We start from the raw sequence: 13407 nt of genomic DNA, 5'->3' as shown, positions 1-13407 counted from the left end.
CCACGTGGGCAGAAAACACATTTTTGACGGTCTTCAGCCTGTCCCTCTTTGCACCTTCACGTACCAGCTTATATTTATTTGCTCACCCTGCCATAACTTACGTGGACTTAGAGCTTTCCCTGTAGCTCAAGATATTTCCCCCAAACTTCAAAATTACTTTTAAAAAAAGCCCTCTGTGTCATCTCGGAAATTGAGATGTCCTCATATGCAATGAAAATATATTTTTTCAGCAATAGGAGGAAATGAAACCAGCTCTGAAGCGGAGAGCACTGCACAGCTCGTATTCTCCACTTCCTCCTTCTTAATGCATTGCACACAAGAAAACCCACGAACTTGTGCAAAATTACAGAAGAGCCATGCTCAGAGCTCCTCTAGAAAATCACCGTTTCTCTCTGGCTCCTTAGGGGAAAGGCCAGTCAGGCTGTTAGAAAAATGAGATAAATGAGATAAAATGTATAAGGGTCTTTTTAATTATTTTTCTGCTACTCAGGCTTTGTGAATGATTTAATACAGGTTTTTTGTGTTTTTTCCCATTTTTATTTTTTAGAGGATTTTTCTCCATCTCTGTCTCAGAGTTATTTAAATAGCCCCAAACGGGTATTTCCCGTCAGCAGCTCAGTGAGAGCAGGCACATCTTGAGCACACATCCTGAGCAGATAGTCACTGCAGATGTGCAGACCTGCCCTGCGGTTAGGACAGGGGGGTCTGCGGTGTCCCAGGTGCAGGGGATGGAGGCACAGAGGTGACACCTACACCAGCCTCGAGCTGGCAGAGCCTGCAGACGTGGGTGGACTTTGAGGTTCATAGAATCGTTTTGGTTGGAAGAGACCCTCAAGTTCATAGACTCCAACCGTTAACCCAGCCCTGGCACTGCCCCCTGTCCTGAGAACCTCATGTCCGTCTGTCCAACCCCTCCAGGGATGGTGACTCCAGCACTGCCCTGGGCAGCCTGTTCCAATGCCCCACAGCCCTTTGGGGAAGAAATTGTTCCCCGGATCCAACCTCAACCTCCCCTGGCGCAACTTGAGGCTGTCTTATGTTAATGGTCTTAATGCATGATGGTGTCTTCTGCTCTTGGAAGGCTTTGTGCCTGTTTTCCCGTGTCCTTATTTTCTAGCTCTGACTGTGGTTTTCCACCTTCTCCTCGTCCTGATCACCTCGGTTCTCACCTCTCCCCATGTCTCCCCTGCGCAGACACCCCTTCCCTCGCGTGTTCAGCTCCTGCAGCAAGAGGCAGCTGGAGAACTACTTCCAGAAGGGAGGTGGCATGTGTCTCTTCAACCTGCCCGACACCAAGGACCTGGTGGTGGGACGGAAATGTGGCAACGGCTTTCTGGAGGAAGGAGAAGACTGTGACTGCGGGGAGGTGGAGGTACAGTGCTGGGTGCTGCATCACTTTCCTGCAGAGGCTTTTGCAGCTCAGCTCAGCTGATGGGTGGCAGGATGTAGACCACGTAGAGAGGGGTGTTTCCAAGGGAAAGGTGTTTGCTGGTCACCACAAGGTCTCCATCCCAAAGGCTTTTCCTGGTCACATCATCTTAAATCTATTTAACCTGGTCATAGAATCACAGAATGGTTTGGGTTCGAAGGGCCCTTCCCAGCTCCCGCAGTGCCCCCCCTGCCATGAGCAGGGACATCTGCACCAGCTCAGGTTGCTCAGAGCCCCGTCCAGCCTGGCCTGGGATGTCTCCAGGGATGGAGCATCTACCACCCCTGGAAAGCATCCTGGCTTTCTTCTTGACATTGCCCCAGAGTGCTCAGGTTATCCTCATCCCCCTCCTGCCTCAGCTTCCCCACCAGCAAAATGAGAAAAGCCATGCTGCGATGGGTGGAAAAGGGGCTGGGGGCAGCAAAGGGGAAGGGATGGACTCACTGATCATGATGGTGTCGTCTTCTTCTTCTCCCCACCCAGGAATGCACCAACCCATGCTGCAACGCGCACAACTGCACGCTGAAGGCAGGAGCCCAGTGTGCCCATGGCGATTGCTGCCAGAACTGCAAGGTAAGACCCCACCGTGCCCCCGTCATGCCCATAGGCTGAGCAGGGACATACATATGCCCAGCATTCCCTCAGGACTCGTGTGCTTCGTATTCATGTGGCCAAAGCCCCCGGTGCCAAATGGTTACTCATAAACTTGTGTCTGCAGGGGAGTCTCTACTGGCTGCTTTGTCGCTGAAGCCCAGCTTTATATATCTATATATCTACATATCTATCTATGTGGATTTATACGTTGGCAGCCCCATGTAGTCCCACAGGGGACATTATAGATGGTTTATGGCCCCAAGCTGTGCTGGGAGGCAGCGTCACTCCCGTCTTAGCCCCTTCGCTGCCCCTCGGTCCTGATGCTTCTCTCTCCTCCTGCGGCAGCTCAAGGTGGCTGGGACGATCTGCAGGGAAGCGGCGGGATCCTGCGACCTCCCCGAATACTGCACGGGTGCCTCACCCTACTGCCCGGCCAACGTCTACCTGCTGGATGGCTCCTCCTGCGCCTATGGCGAGGCTTATTGCAACAACGGCATGTGCATGACCCACCACCAGCAATGTGTCCAGCTCTGGGGACCTGGTGAGTCCCACCAGCCCCAGCCCTGCCTCCTTGTCACCTCTTTCCAGAGCAGGAGCCATGTTGGGTCTTTGCATCCCTGTGGTCCTTGCTGGCCCCATCCAGGGTTGGGGTTTGCATCCATGGGGCTGGTGTGGAGGCCTGGGGGTGCTTTGCACACACATCCATAGGTGCCTGGTCCTCTGCTCTGCACAGCCCATCTACCCTCTGCCTATGGACCCCACGCTGCATACAGCCCATCCATGCATTACATACAGGCCATACATTACATGATTCTGCTCTGCTCTGGTAAGACCCACCTGCAGTGCTGGTCCAGCTCTGGGTCCTCAGCACAGGACACACATGGTCCTGCTGGAGACGGGCCAGAGGAGCCCCAGAAATGATCCAAGGGCTGGAACATGATGAGAACAATCAGCCATTGGAATAATCTCCCCAGGGAAGTGGTGGATTCCCCAAGATTGGACATGTTTTAGATTCAGTTGGATGGGGTGCTGGGCCAGCTTATCTAGACCAGGCTTTTGCCAAGAAAGGTTGGACCAGATGATCCTCATTGTTCCTTCCAACTTGGTATTCTGTGATTCTATGATTTTGTGACTTCCCATCCCACACAGGACCTTTCCTCCCTCCCTGCAGGTGCCTGGCCAGCCCCAGATGCCTGTTTCCAGGATGTGAACATGGCTGGCAACACCTACGGCAACTGCGGCAAAGACAGCCAAGGGCGCTACGTGAAATGTGACAAGAGGTGGGTGTAGCGCTGGAACCCATGGGTGCCTCATTTCTTCCTCCTGCACCCACAGCCCTCTGCTGCCCCCCTTCCTGGCATCACCGCTTGGGACAGCTCCGTTTTGGACCTGAGGAAGCCACCAGGTCCTTCCTGGGCTAAGCCCTCATCAGTGCTGGGAGGTTGTCCCACCACGCACCACCTCCCAGCCCAGCCTGGAGGGAAAGTCAGAGATAGCATCAGCAGGAGATGCTATGTAGGGAGAGTGTGCTCTCCAGTGTTCCCAGTTAAACTAGGGATGTTGGAGAGACCACCCCGCCTGTTCCCTCCAGCATTTCTTTGTGCTGTCCATGATTTATCTAAGGCCCTTTCTGACCAGGGCATGAGAGGAAATGGCCTCAAGTTGCACCAGGGGAGGTTCAGATTGGATATTAGGAAAAAATTCTTCTTGGAAAGGGCTGTCGGGCATTAGAACAGGCTGCCCAGGGCAGTGGTGGAGTCACCATCCCTGGAGGGGTTGAACAGATGCAGAGATGAGGTTCTCAGGGACACGGGGTAGTGCTAGGGTTAGGTTATGTTTGGACACGATGATCCTGAGGGTCTCTTCCAACCGAAATGATTCTATGACCCTGCTGGGCCTCTCCAATCACAACCTCCTGCGGCCATAAATTCAGAGGGAGGTGAGCTAGCAGGCAGCGGGCAGGGGGTGAAGGGGCAGGGAGGGTGAAGTGTCCCGTACCCACATCTCCTGCCCTCACCTCGCCTGCGTCCCGCTCCCAGGGATGCGATGTGTGGGAAGATCCAGTGCCAGAGCTCAGCTAAGAAGCCCCAGGGGACCAACACCGTCTCCATCGACACCACCATCCGTTTCAACGGGCGGGAGGTGAAGTGCCGGGGCACCTACATGTACACAGCGAAGGATGATGAAGAAGACCTGTCTGACCCTGGGCTGGTGATGACTGGGACGAAATGTGGAGATGGGATGGTGAGTATATCTTCCTAGAGCTTCCTATCTTCAGGAGCATTGGAACAGGCTGCCCAGGGCAGTGGTGGAGTCACCATCCCTGGAGGGGTTGGACAGACGGAGATGAGGTTCTCAGGGACATGGGTTAGTGTCAGGGTTGGGTTAACGGTTGGACTCGATGATCTTGAGGGTCTTTTCCAACCAAAATGATTCTATGTTTCTTTGATTCTATGATTCTTATCCCAGCACCAACGTGATCATCGACTCTTCTCTGCGTCACAGCTGGGCCGTGGGATGTGGTTTCCCCCACGCTTGTAGACATTGCCCTGGTGACATCTTAGCTGAGGCATTTCTAGACATCACCAGACACTTGTGTATAGGCCACCAAATTCTTCTCTCTGGCCTCCACACTTTACTGATTGAACACATATTGGAGAAACCCCAACAAGAATTTCATGCCCCTGTACTTGATGGATGAGGCTTCCTCCTACAAGTAAACTTTCCCAGGGGAAAGCCGTGGTAGGAATCAAGATGACAAATCCAAACTGAAGATGCTAACTAAGCATTAGTCTCTTTTACATCCCCTGCATCTCCAAGTACTTTACAGAGGGTCAGTTTAGCTGAGAAAAGGCAGAAGCCTGGTAGACAACACGGTAGCAGGGATGCACGCCAGACAGAGCTTGCGGTGGAGATATAGCCTTTGCTGGTTTAATTGTGAAATTTTCATCCCAGTTTGGGATGGAAGGCCAAAATGTTGACATTTTAATGAGAAAGGATGGCTTGTTTTGCAATACCGTATCTTTTTTTTTTGGCTGGTGACTGCATTTTTGGGCCAGATGGGAAATGCCTTCTCCAGGAGCTGCCAGGTGGCTTGTCAGGGGAGGAGGGCGGCTGGTTTCCGCTGAGCCATCCTGGATGGGGGGATGGCAGAAGTTTCCTGGGCTGTGCCGAAAATTGGAGTGAAATGCATTGACCTGCAACAATACGATTTAACCAACCTGCGTTTTCCAAAGGACAATGTCCTTCCAGAGGACTCCCATCTGTGAGGCCAGAAGATTGCCGTCCCACCTCTCTTGGGTCTTTCTCTGACCTCAGCTTCTTGGCTCTCTCCCAGGTTTGCAAAGATCGCCGGTGCCAGAATGCCTCCCTTTTTGAGCTGGAAAAGTGTGTTTCCCGGTGCAATGGCCATGGGGTGAGTTACTGCCCGAGACCTACGGCAAACTCCTGGGATGAGAGCAGATTTTTAAGCGTCTCCCACAGGGATGAGCCTTGTAGTGTGGTGGGCATTTGGTTTTCATAACTCTCACATGCATCAGCTATGGGTGAGACTGAGCTGAGGTCTTTCCTTACCCATGTCCAAGTTAGAGGAAGAAGATTGTTCGTGATGTAAGAACCACCTGCAAAATTTGGATTAGGGTCCAGTTTGAAATGGAGAAGTGTTTAGAGCTCAAGGCAGGTGGCTGTTCCTTCTGAGAGCAAAGCAAGAGTCAGAAACACAGCTGGGATTGCAAAAAGGCAGGGAAATGGTCCAACAAATAGGAGCTGCTATTGTCCAAAGCTTAAAGGCTACGAAGATTTGACCTCTGCAGAATGCAGGACTTAGATAAAGCAACAACAAAATCACTGCTGGATTATGTAGAGAAATGTGATATGTAGAACACCCAAATTTACCCTTCCATTACACTCAGTGTCATTAAGGCTCTTGGTTTGGGTTCTCCACCTCGGAAACGCTGTGGTTTAATGGGAAAGACCCTGAGAGGAAGATGTTTAACAAACTTCTGGCCTAATGCAGAGTATTAAGGGCATCAAGCTTCTCTAGTTGAGCGGTGTGAAAACTGGGAATATTAGATAGCTGTTCAAGGTTTCTGCAAAAAGCAGGGAAATGGAAGTGTCATTAAGAAAACACCTGTGTTGCAATCACGCATTCGAGGGCCACACAGTCACAATCTGAGTGATGTTCAAGGGGTGAATATTGGGAGGGATTAAGCTCCTTCAACCCAGACTCCTATCATTGGCCACCTGCTCTCATCCCCACCGTATGGACCATCGTTTCCGTATGTCCCTTGTGGTCTCCAACCCTCCTTCTCATCCTGCAGGTCTGCAACAGCAACAAGAACTGTCACTGTGATGCCGGCTGGGCTCCCCCCTACTGCGAGAAGCCAGGCTTGGGTGGCAGCGTGGACAGTGGCCCCGTGCAGCGCGACAGTGAGTCGTGACTCCTGGTCCAGTGCCTTGTGACACTGGTGGGGCTGGAGCGATGCCACCAGAGGGGCATATGGGGCCATAAAGCTGCTGACAGCTCTGCTCCCAAATGTGATGGGTTGGGTGCATTCAGGTTGACTCACAGCCTGTGCCCAGCTCTTGTTTCTTGGTGGCAACCTGGAGAAGAGAAACTGAGAGGGGACCTTATTTATGCTGATCAATATCTGCAGGGTGGGTGTCAAGAGGATGGACCAGACTCTGTTCAGTGGTGCCCAACGACAGGGTGAGGGGCAACAGGCACAGACTGAAACACAGGAGGGTCCGTCTGAATACGAGGAGGAACTTCTTTATTTTGAGGTGCCAGAGCCTGGACCAGGCTGCCCAGAGAGGTTGTGGAGTCTCCTTCTCTGAGACATTCAAACCCATCTGGACATGACCCTGTGTGATCTGCTCTGGTGACCCTGCGTTAGCAGGGGGGTTGGACTGGATGATCTCCAGAGGTCCCTTCCAACCCCAGCCAGTCTGTGACTCTGTGATTCTGTGGCCACCCATTTTAATCAGAGGCCACCAGATGGTACCGCTCCGTTTTTGGAGGTGTGATAAGCAATGATATTTCCAGCCTGGGTGGCTGGGAGTGGGCATACAGGACTGATGTTTGCACTGAGTGAAGCTGGAGGCTGCTGGGTCTCCCAGCCCCACGCTCACCTTTGTGCTTTCCCCGCCAGATCACGAAGCCATCTTCATAACCCTTCTGCTCATCTTCCTGCTCTTCCTCCCGGCCCTGATGATCATCACCTACTTCTGGTACCGGCGGGAGAACTCGCTCCTGAACAAATGGATAAAGGAGATGAGGAGGAGGAGCCAAGAGACATATAGGTGGGTGATGTGTCCTAACCCCCTTCTATCTTGAAGACCCAGTGTGACCCTGAAACTTTTTCTTGCCACCGGCAGCATCCAGCCTGGTAGGAATGGTTTGTGGGGGAGCTGATGGTGCACAGGGCCCGTTCCAAACTGGTAGGAGATCTGGTTGAGATATGAAGAAGTCTCTCCTGGGACAATCTGAGGAGGACAGGAATGGTCTCTTGGACAGGACAACCCCCGAGAGTGATGATGAAGGTGGCCTGGTACTGAGGAGATTTCTCACCATGTGCTCCTTGCAGGCTGCAAGAGTCAGAAGGGCTCTGAAGTAGAACTGAATTTAGATATTACTTCCCCTCCCAGTACAAGACGCACACACACAAACATCAAAGCCCCTGCAATAATTTGAGAAAAAACCACCAGAACCAAACAACCTACTTCATTATCCTCATTATCTCAAGACAGACTCGTCATCCCTGCTCACCCAGCACTGCAAGACTGTCTGTTAACGATCTGTCAATGGTGACAGGATCTCGCTGATGTGCAGCATTTCGGGAAGCAGCTGTTGCAAAAGTTGTTGCTTTATTTTGCCAACCGTGATTTATGTTTTTGATCCCGGGCAGGAACAAAACCATCAGTCGGAAGTCAACCGGTGGCCATCCCAAAGCTGCTTTTACCTTGCGGAACATTTCCACCTCCAGCCACACTAATAAGGTAAGTAATAACTCACCTTCCACATTTGCTTTCCCTCTCTGAGACTTGATACTCATGGATGATCACATCTCCCTCTACCAAATGGACAAGCAACTGGTACTACGTGCTGGTTTTGCATCGTTTCTACACCTTGAGCCCTTTGTCCCTCCTAAAAGTGACTGTGCTGAGCTCTGCCTGCTCAAAAAGCCCCCAGAGATCTCGAGGAAATAGTCCATCTACATGTCAAAGCTTTAGCAAGGACTCTGCCATCCCCCTGATGACTTTGTGCTGGGTTTCCAGGGAGGCAGCTGCTTCTGCTGCTGGTTGTGTGAGCTCTGCTGACCTTGGGATGGTTAAACCCGGAGCTGAATTTAGGAAGAACTTTGTTTTTTTTCTTGAGCATGGCCACAATGGCTGAGAGCAAGTCAGAATGGATGATGCCTCTTGTCTGGTGGAGATCTAGTATAGATTCACCAGAGCTGACCCTGCTCCAGATCTCCTGAGCCCAGCACCTTTCTCATCCCTGTGTGCTCTCATATGGTTAGCAAGGAGCAAAAAAATTCAGCTTTTGGGCAGAATGGTGAAAGTGGTGGTCCCAGAAAATGGAATAAATACCCAGTAGTCCTCCTGCAACTCCCTAGCACCCAGACCTTGAGGTGACATCTGCGTTTCAGCACCCAGGAAACCACACCTAAGGATTTTCTCCATAATTCTCCTTTTCTCATCCCTGCAGGCACCACGGGCCACGTTCCCCCCCAAACCCAGCGCTCACCAGCCCAGCTCCCAGCCTGTCAACATTGTCCATCCTCTTCGCCCGGCTCCCCACTCCATCCCTCCACGCCCGCGAGACCCCAAGCCTGCCAGGCCACCTCCACCAGCCAGCAGATCACCCATGGTCCCCACCAAAACAGTTGTCTCCCAGGTCAAGTTGCCACCTCCAAAGAAACCTCTTCCCTGCAGCCCCGTGCGGACCCCACTGGTGAGCTTTGCTGGTTGGCTGTGCTTTCCTTCCAGAGAAATCCCCTGGTTTTTGGCTGCCTGTGGCTCTTTTGGGTCGCCAGCAGTGTGCCCAGGTGGCCAAGAGGCCACCAGCATCCTGGCTGGTACCAGCACTGGTGTGGCCAGCAGGCCCGGGGCAGTGACCGTCCTGTGCTGGGCACTGGGGAGGCCCAACCTCCAATCCTGGGGCAGTTCTGGGGCCCTCATGTCAGGAAAGGCCTTGAGGTGCTGGAGCGAGTTGAGAGAAGGGAACGGAGCTGGTGAGGGGCTGGAGCACAAGGGTGATGGGAGCGGCTGAGGGAGCTGGGGGTTCAGCTGGAGAACAGGAGCTGAGGGGAGACCTTCTGATCTCTGACCTGCCTGAAAGGAGCTTGGAGCCAGGGGGGTCGGGCTCTGCTCCCCAGGAACAAGCGCCAGGAGCAGAGGAAACGGCCTCAAGTTGCGCCAGGGGAGGTTGAGGTTGGATCTGGGGAACAATTTCTTCCCCAAAAGGCTGTGGGGCATTGGAACAGGCTGCCCAGGGCAGTGCTGGAGTCACCATCCCTGGAGGGGTTGGACAGACGGACATGAGGTTCTCAGGGACACGGGTTAGTGGTGGACTTGGCAGTACTGGATAGATGGCTGGACTCGATGATCTTGAGGGTGTTTTAGAGCCAAAATAATTCTATGGGTTGGGTACTATTAAGGAGCTGTCATTCCACCCTAAGAGGTGAATCTGTTGCAATGGTGAGGAAAGCTCATTAGGTAATGAGAATATATTAAGGTAGTTTGGGTGGTGTTCCTACGTGCTTTGAAGCACCCTAGTTCTGCAGCAGGGGGTAGGTGTTTGTAACAGGTCACTGGATATTTTCTAAGGATGTTTTCTCTCCCCATACACTTTGTGATCCCAGGTCGTCCCAAAGCACCAGCCTCCCCGTCGGCCTCTGCCTGGAAGTCCTCTTCTGGCCAAAGAGCTGCCTCCTGCACACGGACAGACCCTGCTGGTCATGGTCCCTCCTACCAACTTCAAGGCGTCGGGTATAAGTGCCATGAGCCAACCCACGAGGCCATTAAAGTAAGTGGAGAGAGGAGCAGAGCTACCTCCCACCACTGCTGGGGTCCTGCAGGTGGATGCAGTGAGGGGTCTTGTGGGTCATATCTGGGTGGGATGTCCCAAATGTCACTGTGGTGTGCTCTGATCTGGCCCTCATGGTGTCTTTAGGATGACTGGGGTTTCTCCTGCTCCTCCCCGATATGGTTGGTGTGTACAGGTCAGGCTGCTGAGGAGCGGGAGAAATGCTCTGGGTTGTGCAGGTCTGTACCTGCTGGTGTAGCTACAGAGGCATTTGAAGCCCACCAGCTTTGAGGCAACTGGCCTGTAGGCTGTTTGGGATCTTGTATGGAGCATCTCGGGGCAGCAGCAACAGATAAAAAGGAAATCAGATGTCCCAGTGTACCCTATGTACACAAACAACCCCATGCTCATGCCTCCTGACCACCAGCACAAGGTAGCTGTGGGTGTCTGGGGTCTGCAGCCGTGCCTCTACCTGATAGGAGTCTACAGGTTTTGGCCAAAGTTGGCCAGTGGTGACCCAGTTTGGAACGTCGGGTCTTATAGGGTCCTGATAGGTTAAGGGACATGAACGAATGCATATGGCCCTCAGTCTCGGAGCACGGAGAGGGCTGCTGGTGAGCTGCTGGGAGAGAGTGGAGTGAAGGGGTGGACACTGATGCTCTGTTTCATCTTTCCTTCCTACAGACCGATGCCACCTCAAAGGTGAGTCACAGACACCATGCAGGACCATGGGGGGATGGTCTTTGCTGCTTGTGGGGGGTGGCCTTTGGTTAAGCACTGGGCTGGGACCCAAGAGACTGCAGATTAATGTCCCTCTTCCCAGGGGCTCTTAGATGAGCAGGACATTGCCTCTCTTAGTATTCAATAGCAGGGCTTGGGCAGCTGTGTCCAAGAGAATGGAGGACATGGACTTCCCAGTTTGGAACTGGGAGATTCAGTCCAAGTCCTTTACAATATCACTAATGCTTTCAACTCTTGCTGTATTGCTAAATCCTCTGGAAACGGGTCAGTGGAACCTCATGGGACTGCACTTCCATATCCTCCTGTAGACCAGGGAGAGAAGGCACCACTCTGGACTGAAGTTGACCCTCATCTCCAGACAGTCTGCTTTGCTAATTACTGCTTTGACCATCTTGGACCATTTTAGATTCTAATGCCTTTGTAGTTATCACCACAAGGAGGCTGAATATGCCCCGAAATTTCTCAGTGTAACTCAATCACTATAGCTCGTCTCTTCTAGTAGATACGACAGGCCTTTCTGTGGTCCCAAAAGGGAAAGATCTGGCACATCCCAGCAGCCAAACTTGGCTCCCTCCCCAGACAGTGTGGTTTTGTCCTTGCTCCAGGAGCAGTCCCTGGCCATCTTCTCTTGAAACGGTGCCCAGGTCAGAAAGGGTTGAGTGGCAGGCCCAGACTTGTGCCAGGGAGCAGGACATGCCTGTGGTCTTGGTCTGGATTCATGACTTGACACTATCAATGTGCTAGGAGAGGGCCAGGGAACTGCTGTCTTTCCTGGATGGATGAGGTGAAAGATTTCATGGATTCCCAGATGGACTATAGGGTCCATATCGGGTTGTCTGATTTGGTGATGTCTCTTGGTAGTGCATGAACCACTTTGGCTGTTCTTGGGAAGCCACGAGCAGTAATCCTTTGGGGACCATCACTCCCGTGGCTGGTGAGCTCCCAGTTGGTTACTGCTGGTTACTGCCTGGTGCCACCACATGCTTTGGTGGACTCTGCATCCTATCAGGGTTTTGGAAAGGAACACACCTCAAAGAGATACAATTTGGTGCTTTATTTTTGAGAGAGGACATAGGTGAGCATGACTGTCCCAGGTCCCCTCAGGTCTCAGGGACAGCAGCTGGTCTGTCTTCCCTGAGCTGTGGAAAGATGGTTGTAGTGGAAGTGGAGGATGCTTGGTCTTTGCACTGAAATAAGTTGTTTCCTTTCTTCTTGCTCTAGGCCAGTCCCAGCCATCAAAGTCCAATCAACCTCCTTCCCCTTGAAGAAGTGACAGACCAAGGACACCTTAAGCCCATCCTTCCTGAGCTGGCTCTCCTGATTTGCACTGATGCTGGCGACAGGGGTCTTTTATTCCTCTCTTATTTGTCTTTTGATACCAGAGGACTATTTTTATATGACAATATGTATTCAGCACAAAAACTGTAGTGGTGGGGGAGGAGAGGGGAAATCGGTACCATGACATAACTAAGGGTTCGGGTGGGCTGGTGGTGGGGATACCACGATGGAGACTCCACCACAGCTCCTGGCATCGCTTCCTGGCCAATCTGCCCCCCAGCTTTAATTTCTTATTGACATTGCACATGGGCTGGGATGGGGTGACTTGGGGTCACGGGAACATCCAACACTGATGAAAGATGCTGATGACAGTGGCAGCGAAAGCCATGTAATATCCTTCTAGCTACCTCCACCTTCTCCTCCATGCCTGGTGAGACCCCCCACCCCCCACCCATTGCCACCAGAGCTCAATGCTGGGCATTGTCTCCGGGGAGACATTTGTCATGAGAAAAACGTGGTTCCCAGTTTGGACTGTGCCATACAGTGCTTGGACGTTTCCATCAAGGATCCAAGTTCTAAGGCTCTTCCTGGCTGATTGCACAAGAAAAAACAGTGACAATCCTGGGGTTCTACCTGGAAGGAGAAGCTGTCTGGGAAGTGGTTTAATGTCTGGAGTACTGGTGGCAACTGGTTACCAGGGTGCTTTCAAGGGGCTCAGGAGCCCCCCATCAACATTGCATGTTCCCCGCTCGTGGGACAAGCCCAGCAGTGGCTCTGTGAGCTGCTAACACTCTGCTGTCCAAAGGGGGAAGGAGCCACAAGCCGGGAACACGAGCAGGAAGACCTCCTGCCTGAGTCATTGGCTTGCGCGAAGGTTTTGGCCAAGCCATTGCATTTTGCTGTGCCTCAGTTCCCCCCCGTCTGTAAAATGGGGGGGTAATACCTACCTCACAGGGGTGTTGTGAGGTTTAACAAACTGATATCTTGAAAGGGCTTTACAATCCTCAGATGAAAGGTGCTGTTGACCTGCACAGTACTATATGGTGCCACTTTCCTATGACTTGACATGCGGCTCTGTCAGGGTCTGAAATGCGAACAAAGGCTTTGTACAGTCCCTTGGCTCCTCTGGCTCTTTCATCACTCAGAAGTTGCTTTAGGCACCAAGAGTTCTGTGTCTCCCACCACACCAGTGCAAACAGATATCCCTGGAGCCCCTTCTGTTAGCCCTTAAACCTGGGATCATTTGGTCCAACATATCAACTACCCTGGGTAGATCCCATCTGACCTAGGGCAGATCTTTTTTTGAGCAATGTCCAACCAATATAAAGGTTCTTCA

The 13407-nt window shown here is 52.3% G+C and overlaps 1 protein-coding gene across 1 annotated transcript in view; it reads left to right on the top strand.

Moving 5' to 3' along the window:
• Positions 1-13185, top strand: part of ADAM33 (ADAM metallopeptidase domain 33) — a 33093-nt gene extending 19908 nt beyond the window's left edge. Inside the window, exons 12-24 of the mRNA XM_065633426.1 lie at positions 1195-1372; positions 1913-2002; positions 2369-2564; positions 3195-3303; positions 4063-4267; positions 5361-5438; positions 6343-6451; positions 7174-7324; positions 7930-8020; positions 8733-8978; positions 9889-10052; positions 10737-10754; positions 12015-13185. Of these exons, the coding sequence (XP_065489498.1) occupies positions 1195-1372; positions 1913-2002; positions 2369-2564; positions 3195-3303; positions 4063-4267; positions 5361-5438; positions 6343-6451; positions 7174-7324; positions 7930-8020; positions 8733-8978; positions 9889-10052; positions 10737-10754; positions 12015-12066 (1687 nt within the window). The 3' untranslated portion in view covers positions 12067-13185. The remainder of the gene's footprint in view (positions 1-1194; positions 1373-1912; positions 2003-2368; positions 2565-3194; positions 3304-4062; positions 4268-5360; positions 5439-6342; positions 6452-7173; positions 7325-7929; positions 8021-8732; positions 8979-9888; positions 10053-10736; positions 10755-12014) is intronic.
• Positions 13186-13407: the final 222 nt, after the last annotated feature.

The sequence above is a fragment of the Caloenas nicobarica genome, chromosome 4 (assembly GCF_036013445.1).
Source record: "Caloenas nicobarica isolate bCalNic1 chromosome 4, bCalNic1.hap1, whole genome shotgun sequence".
Taxonomy (NCBI): domain Eukaryota; kingdom Metazoa; phylum Chordata; class Aves; order Columbiformes; family Columbidae; genus Caloenas; species Caloenas nicobarica.
This window is presented reverse-complemented; position numbering and strand designations above follow the sequence as displayed.